The sequence below is a fragment of the Taurulus bubalis genome (assembly GCF_910589615.1).
Source record: "Taurulus bubalis genome assembly, chromosome: 12".
In the NCBI taxonomy this organism is placed as follows: Eukaryota; Metazoa; Chordata; class Actinopteri; order Perciformes; family Cottidae; genus Taurulus; species Taurulus bubalis.
Genome location: NC_136600.1, coordinates 2102231 through 2123372, shown reverse-complemented (window position 1 = coordinate 2123372; position 21142 = coordinate 2102231). Strand labels below are relative to the sequence as shown.

Below are 21142 nucleotides of genomic sequence, written 5' to 3'. Positions count from 1 at the left end.
TTGTTTTAATCGCAACAGAATAAGGATCATTTTTGTGTGCGGCCATGAGCTTTGTCATAAAACCTTCATCAGGGTATACGTGACATAATTCATAGGACACAACATATCATGAACAATTTGCATTATAACTATGGCTCCTTTTTTTCGACAATCCTTTTCTTCCATTTTTTATTTTCCCCCATTAATTCTGTTCTTAATTTATATTTTCTTGGGTACATTGTTATCTTGCTGATTACTGATTTGCATGGTAGGCTCTGGAAAGACAACTCAATGATGTCATCTGTGATCTGATAGAGGCTTGATGCTGAAATACAACAGCAGATTTCTGTCCATTTGTACTAAATGAAACGCCCCAAAAAGATCAAGATAAGAAGCGACTCCTATTTTTTTAACCTTAATTTGTTTTGGGGGACACATGTTGATACATCACATGGCGAGGTGTTGAAAAAGAGCACATTAAGCAGGGGTTTATTATGTTGAATGCAAAGATTTCCACCTGGATTACTCATTTAATAAAGAAAAAACATGTAAATGCAGACAGGCAATTAAGAACATTTTGATACCACACGTCTATGTCACAGAGGCTAAAGTGTTATTAGTTTTTGGTGAAATCAAGATTTGACAGAATCTTTGTTCCTTCCTGATGCAGCCAAACGTGAGCTTTTCCATGCGTCTCCACACACAAGAGGAAGGAAACCAGAACAGAGAACACATTACTTCTCGCATAAACAGGGCGGATGATGGAGACTGACCTCAGCGTTGAGGTTGTCGGCCAGACTGCCCAGGAACTGGCTCTCGATGGGGTTCTGCTGGGTGAGCAGGGTCAGGTAGTGGCTCAGCTTGTCGTGGGTGGTGATGATGGTGCCCTCGCCGTACTTGTCAAACTGGGGGCGACCCGCCCGCCCGAAAATCTGCATGACGTCCAGGATGCCCAGATCCACCAGCGTGCCGCGCTTAGCGTCGTAGATCTGAGTGCCCTGTTACACACACGAGAGACAGAAGTCCATGAGATTTTATGTCGATCCGGTTTAAGCAGATCCAGATAAGCGCTTAACAACAATGAGCTTTTCAATATTGGCATAAATCTTTTGTAACTATAAATGTTTACTCATATTCTGTAGCGTTACATTAATTAATAAAAGGATAAGTCTGGGAATGCACTTTCTTTGGCTATTTTTCTGTCATCATATACAACGTACAGAACCACAAGAACAATTATTCGATTTTCCTAAAAAGTATTGTGTGTGTATCCACGAAGCAGCATTAAAACACACCAGTGAGCCACACTGTTGCATTGATTGACTTATTGTTTCAATATTATGAACACACACACACACACACACACACACACACGTTTATTATCGTTCAATCCCACACACTAGTTCTTCCTTTAACGCTTGTTAAAGTCCGCTGTTTTAATAAAAATAGAGCCGGATATTTATGACTTGTCTCTTCAGTAGAAAGAAATGAAATTGTGTTTGCGAGTGTGTAAAAACTAAGGACCACTTTAAGGCCCTCGACTATTAAATTAATACTTTGCTTCAGTGGTGTGTGTGAGCAAACAACTTTGCAATAAATTGAATTACTAGGAAGTAATTGGAGCCTTCGGGGTCCCTGAAGGTCTTTGCCTCGCTGGTTCCAGGCTTGTTTACAGGAATTACGAGCAAGAAAGGAAGACAGCCAGAGACCGGCCAAGACAACTGACATGCATGAAAGAAAGCAAACAAAGGAAGTCCAGTAGAACCTTGATGATGACCGCATGGGCCGGCAGGTTGACTCCCCAGGCCAGGGTGGCGGTGCAGATCAGCACCTTAAGGTGCCCCTTGGAGAACATGCTCTCCATCATGGAGCGGTCAGACCGCAGCATGCCGGCATGATGGATCCCAAAGCCTTCTGGGAACATCTCCTTCATCTGCTTGTTTCTGGAGCGCTGGATCTAAAGGAGGTGGTCAATGGGTTAGTACAAAAAGAGGAAAGAGAGGGGAGGGAAAGCTACAAGCTTTTGGATGTCTGGGGAGGAAAGTCAGTCACATCAGGGTCATACACATTCTGACCAGTGGATTTCATGGATTTCATGACTTTAAACCAAATTTCCATGAGCAAACATTTAGTGAAATCTGGGTGTAAAAAGTGAGTAAATGTAGTATTTAAACTAACAATGAGAATACAAAGCATACAGTAAACCTTAAATGACACAAATGAATGAGACAATAGTTTGATTAAAAGAATAAACATTTATATAGATGCCTGTATGTATGCCTGCTTATATTTTGAGTGTTTTTCTTTTTAAAGCATATTAATTATTTCAAACTCAGCATTAATATAACAATTTCATGACTTTTACAACACTTTGGGGATTTTATTTTTTTCCATGACTTTTCCAGGCTTGGAAATAACCATTTTAAAATTCCATGACTTTTCCAGGTTTTCCATGACCGTAAGAACCCTGACACACACACACACACACACACACACACACACACACACACACACACACACACACACACACACACTTGTGCTGTGACCTGGCTCATCACAGGACTTTATCTCTCTCTCTGGGCATCTAAATAGAGGTCAGCGCTCGGTGCACCTCTGAGCGGCAAAGAGAAAGCCCATTACTGCCGGCAGCTGCCCGCCTCCCACGCTGTTTGGGTCGCAATGCCGCTCTGGATTTGTATGCAAACCTTGTGGATGAAGGTGGAGGAGGAGACTGGAAGTAACTGACTGTGCAGCAGGTGTATCATTGACTAAAATGAAGTAAAATGTGACAAAAGTACATATTTTCTTCCATGATATGAAAACAAAGGGGCCTTTTCATGAAATTCATCCTACGGGAGAAGTTGCTGTTCACTTCAGTGTCAGGTAATGTCAACCTTACTTTTACATTTTCTCATAGCTAAATGACTACTTTACTGTATGCATGAGAAATAATATACAACGTTTCTGAAATGCCTTTTAGGACAGACCCTCTTCATGTCTAAATTTGGATTCAAAATGTTGGTTAAATGCATTTATGGTAAATATTCTTCGTTCCCTGTCTGTTTTCATAAATTCATCCCTAATGCCGTGTTCACACCAAAACAGTTGCGAATTTTCGCAGCGCCACTTTGCCTATATCGCGCCGCAGGTGAAAAATTCGCTCTATGTGGTTAATCCGTTTTTTCGCAACCATCGCAACTCATCGCAACCATCGCTGGTGAAAGGGGGCGGGGCTTATCTCTGTGTCTTGAAAGCATTTACTATTTCCGCCATTCAGCATTGAAATAACCTCTAGTTCTGCTTTATACTTGTTGAGGAAGTCCCACACACGTCGGGACATCCACCGCCCCGTGTCTGGGTTCATAACATTATCCGTAGTCACACACAGCTCGACTCCTCCAGGACGAGTGTCTGAATAATGAAGCCGCTTCCAGCGCTCCCTCAGCGGGCCAGCAGTTTCATTCAGTAACGGCGGTAATATTTCGCAACTGTTTTGGTGTGAACACGGCATTAGTGGTCTGAACTAAAGTGAAAAGGTGCCGCTTCTCACCGTCTTCAGAACACATGAAACATGTCTCGGTACAGCAGCTCTGCGGGCGCTTTCATGCCTGCAGTATTTGGGCTGGCACAAGGGAGAGAATGGTAACATGTTGCATTTCATTTTTGGTTCCTGTTCAGCTGAGCTTTTACAACCGAAACCAAGAGGAATGAACTTGTTGATTTGTTATCCTGCATCATCAGGAGCCACTAGTTGAAATCACATTCTGATGACTGACGGAGGTTTCCACGGCTCGTTAATGCTCTTGATGTATACATCCACGTTCAGGGATTAAGAGCAGATTATAAGCATTCTTACTAAAATGACGCAAATCGCCCCCATGTTATGAGCGATATTGGGAGAGATGGGACGGTACAAAAGGGTTCATACCCACGCTGACGTGCTTCTACACACGGACTCACACAATCATTCAGAACAGATTTCATGATCAGCAAATGAAAAGTAGTTTGGCTTTTGAAATTATTCTAAAATCACATATCTGCTCTCCTAAATTCCTGCGGTTGTTGCGTTTGCTTTCCCACCACAACCAAACCGAGGCGGTCTCGGTTCGGTCGTTGGGTTTGATTGACAATTTACACAACAGCCCAAAACCAAACCTACGAACGAGCCTGACTGACCCCAAACAGATTACCCAAACTAAGAGTTTTCCCCTCTGTTTCCTTTGTTTTACATAAGACGTAAACGCTCACTACAACGAAAAAAAAAACACTCACCGAGCCTGTAGGTGGCCAATATGGCTACGTCGACTATAACTCTAATATCAATCAATAGTCGACAATTATTTATTTATTTATACATATTTGAAACCTAATTATTAAACAACCTATAAAAACAACCTGTACACATGTAGATGTGGCTTTACTTCACCTGAGATGGAGACCTTTTTTAGAAAATGGTACACACTACTTTTCCCTCAATCCCTCAACAGAATCAGACCCTCTGCTCAGACCAACACGCATGAGACGCTGATTCAAGGGCATGATCCCTCACTGGCTTCCCACCCATGATGACAGCCATTTTGGTTTGATGGGGCAAAGCTTGAAGCCTGCTGATTGACTGAAGGTGCTGCGCGAGTGATTTTTCAAGCTGCAGCTTTAGTTCAGGCTGAACGACTGCCTTTGAGGATGTCTACATGCGTGTAGACATCCGAGTTGAAATATTTCAACTCGTGCGTAAAATGTGCGTGGCGTAAGAAGAGAAGCTCCGCCCATCACCACCGCCATCCTGCCGTTATGAATCAAACTGCTGCTGGTCCTGGAGTAGCGCTGGAAGCGGCTTCATTCAGACTGTTGTGGGACTACAGATAATATTATGGACCCAGACACCATGGAGTTTGATGTTCCCACGTATGTGGAGTTTACACAACAAGTAGAAAGCAGAACCAGTGGTTATTTCCATGGTGGATGAAGGAAACGGTCACTGTTTTTAAGGAGATAAGCCACGCCCCCTTTCAGTAAGGTTCAGCGAGTAACATTCGCAGCGCTTTTGGTGTGAACGCAGCATTAATGTCGTCATTCAGATTCTTCGGCACATTCTACACAAGTCTACACCTCTAATGTCATGTTGCAGTGCATTTGTTATGCTGGTACCATTCCACTTACAGTTCCATGCTTAGTGCAGTGATATATTCAGATGGCAATCCCATAAAAAAATACAACAGAACAAAAAACAATCCTATGTTGCTGTCTAAAGCCCTATTCGTCCTCTAAACCAGGGCAAGCTGTGTCCTGGTGGGACTCCTCAGGGCAAGGTTGAGATCCGCAGTTGCCGGGGGAAGGCGGGTAATTGAAATGCTGCGGCGGAGGCTCTGCTTTGAGGTGTCAGAGAGCGTTACAGCCGGGCTTCCAGCCTCTAATCTAAGGTGAGTTAGCGCTGATGTCTGCCGCGCCATGGCTGTATTTGAGATGGCAGTGACCTAAGCTCCCGATCAGGTCCCATTAGGCCCTGCCACTCGCTGCTGCTCCTGCTGCGCAGCTCACTCTGTCCACAGACAGCCAGCTGCCAGCTCCACTCACCGTCTGCCGCCGCCGCAACTATGTAGAGAACATCGGCCGACGCCGGAGCCGAAACAAACCATTCAAGAGGCCGTAACACATCCTCAGAGGACCGTCGAATAGAGGTAGGGGGGACCAACTGGTTTTGCATTTCTCATCCCTGATCCTTCGAGTAGCAGCGTGCTAGCATTTTTAGAAATGTGGGAGCGTCGGTGACATCACGCAGCAAACTACAGCTTCAAAGTGTCGAATCTCACCAAAAAGGAGGCAAAGAAATACCAGAAGAGGAGGAGGCTTCTGTCTGATGGCCATGAGCCCCTAAAGCGTTCATTTACTCTGTGAAATGGAGGCAGTGTGGCTAATTGTTGATTTCATTTAGTGGCCCTTGACAGTCATAATGTTTGGTGCTCAGAGAGGCTGGCTGTTAATGCTGGATAGGCAGGAGAGAGTGGGAGGATGAGCTTCCACTCTCCTCCACTTCTCCATCACGACCTGCCTCTCACTCTCATAACATTGCATTCGGTTGGAGCTTCATCTACGGTAGAGATTGACTAAACCTGCCGCAAAACATCGTCAGCGATGCAAAACCTTACATAGTAGTTTTTTTCTCTCTTTACAATAGAGTGAGGTATTTTTCTACTGCAGTAGTAAATTAACTTAATCGCAGTTTTGCTACACTTTGCACATCTCTGACAAGCAATGAAACCCACAGGACATCGCTCTGTGCTGCTGCACCGTGCGTTCTAAATGACTAAATGACTCTATATTTAAGTGAGGAAAGTTAAATCATAGAATGTCGTCAGCTCAAGATAAAGATGAGAGATTAAATACAAAAATGCCTCATGGAGTCATGAGGTATCGGAGTGGGAGATGTGTGGTACTTCTTAAACCTTTGATACTTCACTAATGCTCTGAACAGAGGAAATACATTACAGATCAACTTATTCAGTATTTAATTGGCTTTGATCATCTTGCAGAAGACTGGACCTGCTGTGTTCCATGTGCATTTTTAATATATTATTTACTGCTGTCCTTCTCCCCTGTTATAAAACAGGTCCAGTCATTATTTGTAGAAAGTCTCTTTCCATATGTTGTGCCTTGAAACAGCAACATCAAGACACATATTACAGGAGCCGGTTTTGCTTCCATTATAATATGTGCAAATCTAGATATGCCTTAAATTATTATGGAACAATGTGACATGACTGGTTATCATTTGACCTAAAAAACTCAAGATGATCTACTGCCGCTGAAGTCCAGGACTGTAATGTTTCTCACACTGCTTCTCTCCGCTCCGCCATCATTATGTGCAGGAACATTATGTTGCATCGCCTACATCTGAAATTGTTGATATCTATGATTGCCTGTTTTCAATTAAATCAGAAACTAAATTAATATTTAGTTTAACATTATGGGCTCGATGGCAGATATTGCTATGAAAACTGTATAATTCACTTCTTCATTTACTCATAACATATAGACTGATATTTACACACCTGAACACACAACTCACATTATAGTCCTTTATTATAACACCAACATTATTCAGATAGCCCTAGTGGTTGCACAGATATACCTTTTTTAGTTTGGGTATGCAATTTTTGAGCAGAGGCCTAAACATTGGTGTGTTTTCATTAAAGCATGTGGAGAGTTGTTTATCTTGTTTCTCAATGTCACTTCTCCTACGAAGCCTGTGAAACAGGACAGGGGATAAAGAAAAAACATTGTGCTGTATATATAAAAACATCATGAAAGTTTAGCCGCAAAGTATCAATCGGATAAGAAAGGAGCTGCAAACTAGGTTTCTACTGGTTAGTAAGGCAGAGCGTCTCTCAACAATGCTGAGAGGAGCCGTGGGGAAGTTCTGTGAATTAAGGTTTGTCCTTTTGTTTAGACAAAAAAAAACAGCTTATGATCCGAGACCATCGTTTATTGAGCACTGCTGGTGGCACAGTAGAGCAGCCGTTACGCTGATGAAGGAGTCCTTGAAAGGGAAATGGACATGCTTCACACACTGCCGTGACCAAACGAGACTGAAACACCAGAGGAGTCAGACCGTTTTCTTCTACCCTGTCCCACCATTTCTCAAAGCCGTGTTTCTATTTAAGGCGGCCATTTTCATGATACGCGTGATCGTCACTCCGCTGTGTCGTTCCTGTTTCCCAGCAGCCTTTGAGTCACAGCTCATTGTTGTTGATCAGGGTGCTAGTTTGGCACGGTGACAGCTTGTCACGGATCTGACGCAATGAAAGGACCGGTGGTGGACTAGACTCGTAAAAATAGCCCTAATGAAAGCAGAGCGACATTAATGAGCCTCTGCTGGTGGAGTCCCTAGAGGCAGCGCTGCGTCTCGTCACGCAAAGACACATGACAGCTGCACATCTGACGACCACAGACATGGAGAGTTTAAAGAGAAAAGATGAGCTACATCTGTACCGTCAGTCTCTGCATCCTCACTTCCTGTAAACTCCTTCTTAAGTCACACGCTTTAGCAGACACATCTTTCATAGCGTCCACCGCGGAAAAGCGTACGCCGGCGCTGAAGCCGTTACTTCACAGCCCCCTCTGTGAGCTTTGAGAGGTCTGTGGCGTCATCTATGTAATGGACTCGTGGGACCACAAGGTGTCTCTTAACCTCCACAGTAGAGCTCCTCTCTCCTCTCTCAGCGCTCACGTGGTTCCATCTCTGGGTATTCAAAAGCAAGGTGAAGGCAGAGGAAGGTAGATACTGGATACTGGAGCAAATGAAAGTCAAATGGTCTCTTGAATACAATACTCTCTGGAGAGAGCTGTAGGCAGAGCTTCCCTGCTCACAGCTTTAATAGTATGACATGCTTCACACCCTCAGTTATTTTGCTACTTCTTTACATTTACATTTTAAGGGATCTTAAACATTTGTGTTTATTCTGATTCATATCCATCGCTTTGGCTGTTTTAATACCTCTTCAATGCCAACAAAAGCTGAATTTCCAACCCAATGATCAACCGCAACTGAGAGTCAACCAGTGCACACCCAGTGGGTGATGTGAGGGCTGATGACGGGGATGAGATCTCCCCGTGTTTGGTTGAAGCTGTTAAGTCTAGTCTGCCTGACGCTCTCACTGCGCTGCGTATTGATGAATCCACAACGCTGCCGTGGTGCTGAAGCAGCAGAAGGATGTGGAGTTATGAGTCCCGCCCTTCTAAAATTACACTAGTCACTAGTTCCAACGTCTGTGAGGATTCATGCGGAAATGATTTGGCAGAGGAATCAATAATGAATATAGTAGTTAGCTCGCATTACTTTTTATTTTAAGATCTTTGTTTTTGATAATTCAAATATTTGCCTCTTCAAGCATTCAAGTTGTCAAGCATGAGGCAAACGATTAAGATTTAAATGTGCAAATCCCCAGTAACCACCAGCCCCATTGGCTCCCCCTCGGGAAGCAGTGCAATGTGCTCCCCGTTCATTTTCAGTAATCACACACTACAATCACTGCAAACGCCGTCTCACTTTCAGAGCAGGGTTTCCTGATTGTGTTTGTGAAAACTAACCGGCACTGCGCTTCTTACCCAACACGTTTTCTCATTCTAATTAGTTGGACATGCACGGCCCAGAGTTGTCTTTTAATGAGCAGGCCCTCCCAGTATAATTAAAAAAAGATATTATAACCGTCCGTAATAAATCAACTTACCTGTGTGCCTCACAGAACTTTGGAACTGAAATGAGGCCACGGGCTGCATGGGACTACCCATAGGAGATTACTCTTCTAGATGACTCTGAGCAGTACTCCCTGCCTGCTCTGCTGATAACTGCATAATGACATCGGTATCACAACCCAAGAAGTAAGGGCACGTCAAAGCTCCTTTTTAACTCTTGACCACACGCAGCTTTCTGTCCACGTCAATACCACGCGTGGAGAGGACTGTTGTGTAAAATGCCCTTTCTGAATGTTTTTATTATTCACCAAAACCTGTATTTAACCAGCATTGATTAGAGTGGGTGTATTAAGATATCTAAGCTTGATTGACAGCCTCTCCAACTCCCCCTGAGATTAAGCCAATTAAATAACATTAGGAGAGAGAAAAACATTGTGGAATCACTTCTGACTTTCAAAACTGGATAAATAAATTTCCAAATTATATGACTGACCTTAGAGGTGCTTTATTTCACTGCATATGCATATTGGAGATTAAAAAACACACCTATAAATATTAATGCGGGGGCAATTTCCAGAGTGCAAATAAGCAGTGCATTATCTCTGTGTGGGCTTAGAGTGGAATCCGCCTGATGCCTCTTCCTTCGCCAGAGCAGGCCAGACCGACAACACACTCAACGTCGGACTAATGGAGTGGATAATGCTCATTATGTTGGGACACAGGCAGAGGGGCGAGGAGTGAATTAATGCACAGTTAGTGCAGATTCAGGGACATATACTGCGGAAACCGTTGCTTTTAAAGTACTGTTTCAAAGACTAACCAGGCCACAGCGCACCATTTTTAGTCCAACAGCGTAATCTCTTGTCTCTATTTCCAGTTTTAGAAAGCATGGAAAGTGATCTGATTTGTATACATATCCCATTTAAATAGAGGAGAGATTAGAGGCGCATCAATCTTGGCTGGCCCCGGGGAATGAAGGAAAAGGTTACTAAATTTATCACTCTGTCTTCTATTGCAGCAAATTTAAATATGGGAGTTGGAGTCTGAGTGACCATCCTCTGAGGGAGAATGTAGCTCCACCTCTGTGTACTCTCCCAGCAGCGAGATCATTAATTACACACACGCGCACGCACACACACGCACACACACACACACACACACACACACACAATCAGGGTCCTGCTTTCCAGCACCATGACTGTGTTCCGGAGACACGGCTCTCTCTCTGCTCTCGACGTATCGCTTCTCTTTGGCGTTGCCAGTTCAGCGCCCACAGCCGGATGCCGTGTGGCTCTCAGGGTAAATGTGCAGCGGTCAAAAGCAGGTTAGTCCCTCGCACTCTGTCTGGATGAATACAAAGTCCAAAAGAAGCAGGATGTTCTCTTGAAAATGATTTGCATAGTTTTTTGGGCTACGTGTTACATCCTGCTGCTGTGATGATCTGTGACGTCCCCTCTGGTTTTGTCGGTGTGTCACACTGTCGGTGGGACGTGACCGTGGAATTCCAAAATGCTAAAAAGAGTCACAGCAAATTGTGTCTACATATGTGGGACAGGGGAAAAAAAAGGCACAGTATAAATGTTGGTGTGAACGAGCCTTTTGTCTTCCAACCTTTTGACCTAATTTACTTGCTTTTGTTTGTGCAATCTTGTTTTTGCATATTTTTGTCACACAGCTGATAACTAAAATAATCTGGGAAGCACAAAATACCTTACAAAATAAAAAGTAAATGGACTGTCACATAAATATCACATAATGAGGAATTCATCAACTTCACCATCTGATTTCATCTGGTTTAAAAACAAATAAAAATCATATTACATGTGACTGCACACTAACAATCTTTACTCTTCCTACTAGTCCCTCCTGCTGGGGGACTGAAGGAGCATTCGTCAACTATGGTAAACTGTGTTCATTATAAAAAACAAGGAACATTTCACTTGTGTATCACACTGTATGAACACTCAACAAACAAGTAGCCAGGAAGCATATGACTGAAAAGCTTCCATTATGAAACAAATTAGAAAATAATGTCAACGTAAACGGACATTACTTCTGTGATTGATTCATCCCGCTGTGCCTTTAGGTTCCAAAGGCTGCTTGAAAGCAGCGGGGAGAAGCATGAGCAGGACTCGGCTTGTCGTGCTAACCTCGGTGCAGCAGAGCAGATACCTGGACCTGAACCACACTGCGGTGCTTTGATAGGACCCCCAACCCCTGATCCCAATTTAAAAAGCTCATTGAATCTGCAAAACCATATAGGTGACCTATGTTGTATTCAAAACAGCAATAAACAAAAGAAAAGTGCCGAAAGGTGGGTTTGCATGCCTGTTATAAAGGGATTAAAAGAGTCTACCTGCTTCTCACAATGGCCGTAGTCTGCACCCTGCACTGGTTGGAAGAAGCTGGTTTCGCCGTGGTTCTTTGCCATCTCGATCAGCCCCATGCCCGTCCTCACCGTGGCATTACGAGCGTGAACGAACACCATCACCTTCGGCACACAGAGAAACGAGGGAATCAATCAATCCATCACGTTGTGTTCATGCAGCACCTTTCAAACGCAGCCAATGCAATCCAAAGGGCTTCACACATGACGAAGATGAAGAGACCAAATTCAATTGACTAAAATAAATGCATGAAACACAACACTGAATAAATTCATCATAATATATGAAAAAAAGGGTAAAAATACTAGAACCACAGCATGAAAACAAAGACACTGTATAAAATGGTGGCATAATAATTATCAATAACAATAAAAAACTATTATAAACTAGATAAACGCTGGACTGAATAGATGTTTTTTATTTTCAGCTTCTCTCAGATCCTCAGGAAGGCTGTTCCAAAGTTGTGGAGCATAACGGATAAAAGCAGCGTCACCAAATGTTTTTGTTGAAGAGGTTTCCAACATCAACGCAACACAATTCCACGGAGGCGTTCAGCCGGTTCTGCAGATGTTTAATCTGTAGAGTTCTGATGTCAAGTCAATGGGTTCTAAAAAGGTACTGACTCCCCAAACCCTCTCCAATTGTCACCATGCAGATGCTCTAGCGCCTCCCTCTTTGTTTAGGCCACACCCTAAGTCTGCCATGGTGGTGCTGTTGGAACTGTTTTTTTTATCAGAACACCTTGTTTCAGTCACTCACAGACGTATAGAGAAAAGTAAAAGCCAGCATGAAGCGTCGTAGTGAGACGGTGTTCCACTACGAGCCTCGGACAGCTCCAGCTCCTTCTCTGTGAGTGGAACTCTACTGGAGGAAAGAACCGCGTTGTTCCAAAAGGGATTTTCATGCTCATCAGTGTTCTCTGGGAACATCAGAACTGGTTCTGGTTCTTCACTGATTTCTCTTTTAAAGGATGCTGCTGGGGCGGGACAATGTCATACTCTATATTACAAAATGTTTGACCACATTACTGAATTTGGGACGATATTGTAGCATTGAGTAGGCTCTTTCCCTAAATAATTACACAATAAGATTTTTGATTAATAATCATTTGGATACAATAACTAAGTGGGTAAATGCAAATAATAGAACAGCTTGATCAGAAAATGAAATCACTGGACTGTAATGCAGCTTTTAAAAACAGGGAGAGACAATACTGATGCCATATTCCAGTACCACCATGTCCAAAAGACAATATCTACTTTCTTATCACAACATTGATATAATATCAATAATTCCCCAATCCCAGATGTATATGTATTTCTGAATAGGTGCATTGTCTTCATTAACACAATAGTCAGGTGCCTATATGAACATTGCTTGCTGTACTCCTTAATGGCCATTAACAGACTTCTTCCTCACGCGCTTCATGACGGTGATGAGGAAAGATCTGCAGTCCTGCAACAATATATTGAATTTCAACTGAAGCCGATATGAAGCTGAAGCAGTCCGAGGCCTAAATAAAGCAATCATTTAGTTTACTGCTCTTGAGCTGGACCACAGCAGAGTTTGAGTTCACGTGTCTGAGTTTCCCAAATGTCTGAGACTCTTCCAGAAGGACTAGAACACATCCTGAGGAGGCGCTTGCCTCTGGGTTAGGACAGTACTCAATCATTGACTTAACTACTCTCTACTACTGGGAGCACTAAAGGAAATTGCAGATTAATATTTAATATCCAGGAATTCCCATTGTAGACCAGGGGTAACAGGTGGTAGCTTTAGCAACGGCCCACTAGCCGAGTGTGCAAGAGAGATTTTAGAAATCTTGAAGTGCCCTCTCATCCAAATTACTATTAGTTAGTTATTACGGTATTTTGGTTGATTATTCCCCCCTCCTCATTGTCTTCCTCACAGAACCGGTTCAGTGTATTTCAGATGAACAGAAGGACGGACGGCTGGTCGGGTTATGAATTCTGGTGTGGATGTATTCAGAAGGATGTCAGCCTTCTTATAGCGCTCTCATAAATAATTACTGTGTATTGATTATCTTCCAAATAGAGGGCGACCCACTCCACCACTGACTATACATTTCATTATTTGACCACGAATTAGCATATTGACCTTACATATACCATCCAGCCATATACGGTAGTGGGACTAGAACATATTGAACACCCTAAAGGGTCTAACAATATAATAACCCATTATGCACTATATTAAGTGAAATTATGAAAAATACCCTAATTTGGTTACAACAATTACCTTGTAAGTAGCCATGAAAGACCCCTGTGGATATTGCTTTTATGTATTTTTTAAAACTTTCATTATGGAAATCTATTATTAGACAAAACAAAATTCCATGACTACATGCAGCAACCAGCTGTGTGTGTGTGTGTGTGTGTGTGTGTGTGTGTGTGTGTGTGTGTGTGTGTGTGTGTGTGTGTGTGAGCTCCAAACACAGCGGGTCCAAAGAGACCACTGCAGCAAATGTTATTTATTGAAGTTGTTTTATCAGCACCAGTGAGCTGTGTGGAAGCAGTGTCGGCAGTAACCGCCGGCTTCTCGGCTTATTAAACCTCTCTCTGGCAGCAGGCTTCCCACCAGGAGGGTGCTCGGAAAATCATAGAGGAAATTTCATCCATCAGATCCTCCCAGATGAAATTAATACATGTCACAGCGACTTCTTGACAATGTAATAATCAGAAAAGACGTGGACTCCCCAGCTGAGCTGTGTGGCCTCAGTGGCCTCAACCTACGAGCTGGACTGGACCATTGTTTAGTTCCAACCAGGGGGAGGAAAAGTTGTCAGTGGTGCAGCAGAATGAAGTTGGTTTACAAGTTCTCGAGGGGCTTCCGCAAGTCTGTGTCTCTGAGGAAGAAAATGGGCCAGAGAGAAGCGAAAAAGTAAGAAAAAAGGTGTGTGTGTGTGTGTGTGTGTGTGTGTGAGAACACTTGCAATAAAATGATGCAGACAGGATAACACCCGTGCTCAATAGGGAGTTCAACTCCTGCAGCAGATGGGAGCTAAACGCTGAAGTCTGAATTCACAACTCTCATCCTCCCAACAGGCCTGCTGAGGCTGTGGAGTGGAAGCAGAATGAGTGGAGGGTGGTGGTTGGGATGGGGAGGAGTGTAACACTGGGAGCGATAAGGACTGCAGAAACTTTAGATAGCAGGTGTTCATTCCAAACGGCTCACAAAGCAATATTTACTGCAGGAGGTCCTATTCATGAAAAAGTTCAAAGAATTATTTTCAAGGGAACCGGTTGGATAAAAGAGGTGCTGCATTGTGGAGCTGCACCAGCATTACTGTGTGCCTCTAGAAGCTGTTCGAGTCCAGACATTCCTCAGTGACAGTCTCAGTATAATCATAACGACTTATGAAGGGAATTAAACCCTGTCTCTGTATTCATTTGCAGAACCTAGATTAAAAGGAAAATAGATTCCAATGATAAGACTGAATCAGGAAGATAAACTCTTTTAGAAGGAAAAGGGAACTGTTCAGTGGATATGATTGTAGTTGACATCATCTGCTCTCATGTATTGGCCCGATATATTGAGTCAGTTCACAGTTGTCATCTAGAGATCAGAAGCTTTGCTATGAATATAAACCCATCTGGTATTCACCAGGAGGAGTAATGGGTGATTCAAACACGATCGGTCACTGAATACTGTTTTCAACTTAGTCTTTTTACATTGCATTCTTTAAGTGAGGATCCAACATGCAGAAGAGCTCTTACCTGATGACCGGCTTTGACCTGCACCAGAACTTTGTTGTAACACACCTCCTCCATGTCATGCAGCTGCTGGATCTGAACAGGACACAAAGTCACACCACGCAATTCATCTTAACTGATTACAGGCAACGTTTTAACTCCAAAGGAACTCATGAAATGCAGGCACACGCAGTTGTAACCTACACAGGGTTCACACACATTCTTACCAGTGGGTTTCATGACTTTCCATGACTTTAAACCAAATTTCCATGACCAAACATTTTGTGAAATCTGGGTGTAAACATGAAAAAGTGAGAAAATGTAGCATTTAAATTAACAATGAGAATACAAAGCATACAGTAAAGCTTAAATGACACAAATGAATGAGACAATAGTTTGATTAAAAGAATAAACATTTATATAGATGCCTGTATGTATGCCTGCTTATATTTTGAGCGTCTTTCTTTTAAAAGCATATTCATTATTTCAAACTCAGTGTAAATGAACGTCATGAACACATGAATATAACACGTTTACATGACTTTTCCAAAACCTTTGGGATTTGAATGTTTTCAAGGACTTTTCCAGGCCTGGAAATATACATTTTAAAATTCCAGGACTTTTCCAGGTTTTCCATGACTCGGAAGGTCCTACTTTTAATACTCTGCAACTATACCTATGCTATGAATAACACAGACACTTCTTTTAGATGGAGCAATGGTGAATACAAACAATGATGCCAACTGTAATAGTGACAAGCAGACCACCAATGTCCTGGTATCAGTTCAGGAAACGTTCCAAAGTGGCCTATAAAGTGTCCATTCCTCCATGCAGCTCTTCTATTGATAATGAAAGCCAAAGTCGAAGAAGATTTAGCTATTTGGCCGTTGCAGCTATATTGTATGCAAATATCACCTTGAAGAACTAAACCACGTGCATGAAAATGTACAGGATCCTATACAAGCTTAGAAACAAAGATGCTGAATTGAACTACATTGGGTTCTTTGGCTCATCCTCATAGGAGAGCCTGTTTTGGTTCCCGATAGAACCTTTAATAAAGTTTGTACCTATAATCCTTTCAGAGGTTTCTACCTCGAACCATCTGTGAAAGGTTCCCCCCAGAGTCCTCCTAAGAGTGCGAGGAGGTTCTCGCTTTTAGCCTGGGGCCATTAGAACCATGTTCAGCAAGACTGATGGTGGTGCAGGGCAACCTAGAACAACAATGGTTCACAATCACATGTTTCTGGTGTGTGGCTGAGAGGACCCATTCTTTCAACAATCCTTAAAGAACTCTACCTTAGTAAAACGGTTCTTTGGATGAAAAGCGTTCTTCATGGAAAGAAAATGGGGTCTTCAGAAGTGATTCTGGGTAGAACCCCAGTCCTTCAGGAAGAATCCTTTTTCTGAGACAATAGGTTTGTAAATACATTCACATCATCTTTGTCTGTTTACCTTGTTCGTGGATTTGATGCCAACAAAGGTTTGTCCAAGGGGCACCGGTCTGAAGCGGCTGTCAAAGAAAAAGAGGCCAATGTAGGGGTTGACGTGCAGGAAGGCGGCCACATCCAGATAGTTGGGCAGGGTGGCTGATAGCCCCAGGATCCTGATCATACTCTGGGTGGATTCCACCTAGCCATCAGACAACAACACAGGCAGAGTTCATACACATTTCGACCAATGGATTTCCATGACTTTTCCAGGTTTTCCATGACCGTAAGAACCCTGACAGGGTCTCAGGCACACTAAACCTTGACGAAGTGACTTGCCGGTCACGAAAGCAAAAGAGGTATTAAGAAGAGATTTCAGTGACACTTGGTGAAATACTTACACTGACATTGATCATTATCGAGCACCATTAAGACACAAAATCATGGGAATTATTATCCCGATTAGCACGTGTACTTGGGATGCAGCAATTGATGATCACATTGACTGTCCATCAGTGACGAGACAATCACCAACTGCTGATGGCCCGACCAATCAGAAGACTTTATTGAGGTTGAGCGTTTTGGGGAGTGCATATTTCCCAAAGACATCTCTTGGACCCTCAAAAGGTCTAAGCAGCATCTCTTCATGAGGACACGGAGGAAGGTCCCTCTGTCTCATCAGCTTCAGGTCAAACTGCTTGGTATGGCAACTGCTGTATATATTTTTGCATTTATTCATAGCATATACCCCTTACTGATTATTTATACACCACTATACACATGTGCATTACTTTGCATTACTTAGCTATTAAACAGAATGTTGTTGTTGAATCTAATCTAAATCAAACATGGTCGGGAGGGCACAGCTAACTAAAAAATAACAGCATCACATTAAGTATAGAGGTTCACATGGTGAATTTAGCATATTTAATTTTTTTTGATGTTCCACACTGGAACTTTATTCACTAATTAGTTCCAAACAGCTTGCTGTTTTTTCTGTTTTGCTGTTAAGGTCCCAAAGTTTTAAATTAAAAGCCTTCCTGGAAAGTGGAGGAATTTGTGGCCACACATATTTGCATGTAGGTCCTGGTCAATATTTAAGACTTTACAGTATGCGTGTGAGGCTGCACTGCTACATCTTTCTAGGAGTGAAACTGTCAGAACAATTTAGAAAACAAAAGCACATTGTAGAAAGTGGTCGGCTTTGTGGTCTATGTCTTTGACTTACAAGACAAAGTAAATGGTCTCACTCATATACTACATGCTTTTACTTTGTCTTTGAGACCTGAAGAAAATGCAATATGCTGTGTATCAATGTGAGAGGAGGGAAACCTTTATCTGAGCCTCCTGCTGGATGTGACAGGGGAGATTGGTAAGGCCTTCAATGTAATGCAGTACCTGTCAAACCATCCCATCAAGATAAGACCTAACCAACCCTGCCAGCCTGCACTGCACATCCACACCAGCATGGCGGAACCTCCGTACTGCAGATGTCCCCCATGTTCACCTACAGGGAGTCACACCATCTGCAGAGCAGTTTCTTTTACCCTGCCTTTTACGCAACTAGGAGATGAACTGCCTCTTTGTAAACGAGATGAAGAATCCATGTTTAAACTGAGTCTGTGATAATCATAACATTTTATAAAAACATACGGTCATTGAGATTAACAGCTGAATTTCCAAATACCCCAAGGAGAATGGTTAATGAGTTGAATGTAACTTAATTAATAGAGCACAATATTAAAATTAGACACTGTGGTGACCAGTGAAGTCCTCTGTGGCTTTGCTTGGCTGCTGAAATAACAACCTTTCCCATTGGCATTAATAAAGAACTCTCTAACCATTTATTATATCAGAGAAACTCCATCACGGGTGGCCTCACACTGTTTATGCTCATTTTGAAGGGGTTCTCCCACAATGTAACACTTAAAGGAGAATTGTTTCCTAGTTACGAGGAGTACTACCCAGACAGTAAAAACAGCAGTATAATGTCTGCTGTGGCTCTGGAGGAGCTTCATCAAGTCGGAGAGCATCTGAGAGAATAAACCTGATGATGTCGTCAGTTCCAAAAGAATACTCTGAGACTACAAATGTATAACAGGAAAAAAGGTGATTGAAAGACTGTACATAAGAGGAAGTCAAAACTAATTTGCCTGAACTTCTCCATTTCATGCCACTTAAGAATTTAAGAATGAAACATTTAAAATATGTAATGAGTATAATACAATATGATCTAATGTTGTACAGCACAAGATCGTCAGGTGTGCCGTGGGAAAATGTACAATTTCCCTTAATCGGTCCCAAAAAACATTATTTAGTTGCCGCAAATAATTTTCCATTGCTGAGCGTCTGAGCCTGCAATATAGTGGCTGGCCTAGTAATTACATACTATTCCATGCTAGTAGGTAGCGCAATCATTTTTTATTGTAGAAAATGTGCTGTGACTCAAAAAAGGTTGAAAACACTGCTATAGTTGCATGAACAGCAGCAGAACTACCACACACATTATCACTTAGTAAAGCCAAGGGCAAACAAGGCGGCGGCCATTGGCTTGCCGACACATCCAGGCTTCATTAGAGCTTTTCTGATAACTGAAAACAGGAAACTAAAAGCTGCAAACAAGGATGACGAGACCAGAGTGTCCAAGAACCAAAACGTCAAGCTAGAAGAGGAACCGCAGAGGATGTTGGTGTTCACTTTGAGCAGTGGAATCCGTTGATTACATACACATATGATTAGTTGTGAACTCCAGTGAGGAGAGAACACAACATATCTTGTGTTTCCACCCCCTGATATGTCTGCATCTGTCTAAGTAACAGTTACTAGCAACCCTATTTAAGTGCATAATAGTCATTTTATGCGCATTAAAAATACATTACTATAAAAGCTTAGAGGTAGAGCACAAACGCTCCTTAAATATCAAAGCACGAAAAAGAAGGCCACAACAGAGCAACATTAAAGGCCTTTGTAATAAAGGTTAGAGGGACTTTATCTTGAATGCAGAGCATAATTGGTAGCAGAACATCCGGCCAAGAAAATGTGGCTCAAACTAAAGCTCTTCCAAGTAAAACATCAAAGTGATAACTGGCTCGGTTCTAAAACATTTGCATAAAAAAGAGGAATAAAAATCATTTAGTTTACAGGGATTTCCATATTAATGTTGTCTGAAGACGTGAACTTAAGCACCTTGCGCGTCAGAGGCAGTCGAAGTAATTCCTTCAGCACAATCAATTATAGCAGTCTGTCAGGTGTGGCAATAATGAGACGGGGAGAGATGAAGGGGTGGGGGAGGGGCGGCTGCTGGCACCCGACATCTTGGGTTGGAGGGTGGACTATGAGCTGTTTACAAATTCTCACACAAAGACAAACAGAAACATGCTGCTTTCTGTGCCAATCACATCTAGATACAATTACCGGCAGAAACAATAATCCCACATGTTGTACTCAAATAGAGTGACATAATCCTCTGTAGCCTCTGCAACAGAAATGTTAGGTTCAGGTTACTGTACTCTGTTCCTTATACGAGCTTGTAATTCGTAAAAGGGCAAAGTAGTGCTCCCTTCTCCCAATACCTGCTTTTACAGTCTGAGCAAACACGTTCAGAATGCTGGTAGTACTCAGAGTATCTGGCTAATGATATTCTATATTCATCCTCTCATCCACCAGTGCTATGTGCACAGCCACACCAACACTGAATGCACGGACATGGATAAGAGTGTGTCCAAAGCAGAAGGCAACCTCCGATTCTCAACAGGGAAGCCGATGCTTCATGTCCTAAAGCTGCATTCTCTCTAATGTCCATCAGGGGGCGACTCCTCTGGTTGTATAGAAGTCTATGCTTCATGTGTTAGAGCTGCATTCTCTCTACTGACCACCAGCGGGCGACTCCTCTGGTTGTATAGAAGTCTATGCTTCATGTGTTAGAGCTGCATTCTCTCTACTGACCACCAGCGGGCGACTCCTCTGGTTGTATAGAAGTCTATGCTTCATGTGTTAGAGCTGCATTCTCTCTACTGACCACCAGCGGGCGACTCCTCTGGTTGTATAGAAGTCTATGCTTCATGTGTTAGAGCTGCATTCTCTCTACTGACCACCAGCGGGCGACTCCTCTGGTTGTATAGATGTCTATGCTTCATGTGTTAGAGCTGCATTCTCTCTACTGACCACCAGCGGGCGACTCCTCTGGTTGTATAGAAGTCTATGCTTCATGTGTTAGAGCTGCATTCTCTCTACTGACCACCAGCGGGCGACTCCTCTGGTTGTATAGAAGTCTATGCTTCATGTGTTAGAGCTGCATTCTCTCTACTGACCACCAGCGGGCGACTCCTCTGGTTGTATAGAAGTCTATGCTTCATGTGTTAGAGCTGCATTCTCTCTACTGACCACCAGCGGGCGACTCCTCTGGTTGTATAGATGTCTATGCTTCATGTGTTAGAGCTGCATT

At 42.8% G+C, this 21142-nt stretch overlaps 1 protein-coding gene across 3 annotated transcripts in view; it reads right to left on the bottom strand.

Annotated features, from left to right (window-relative positions):
* Positions 1–21142, bottom strand: part of ascc3 (activating signal cointegrator 1 complex subunit 3) — a gene marked incomplete at its 5' end in the record, with an annotated part of 166923 nt that overhangs the window by 53887 nt on the left and 91894 nt on the right. For all 3 annotated transcript variants that reach the window (XM_079228052.1, XM_079228053.1, XM_079228054.1), the window contains 5 exons: positions 753–977; positions 1745–1936; positions 11528–11662; positions 15296–15367; positions 16724–16900. In XM_079228052.1, coding sequence (XP_079084178.1) covers positions 753–977; positions 1745–1936; positions 11528–11662; positions 15296–15367; positions 16724–16900 — 801 coding nt within the window. The remainder of the gene's footprint in view (positions 1–752; positions 978–1744; positions 1937–11527; positions 11663–15295; positions 15368–16723; positions 16901–21142) is intronic.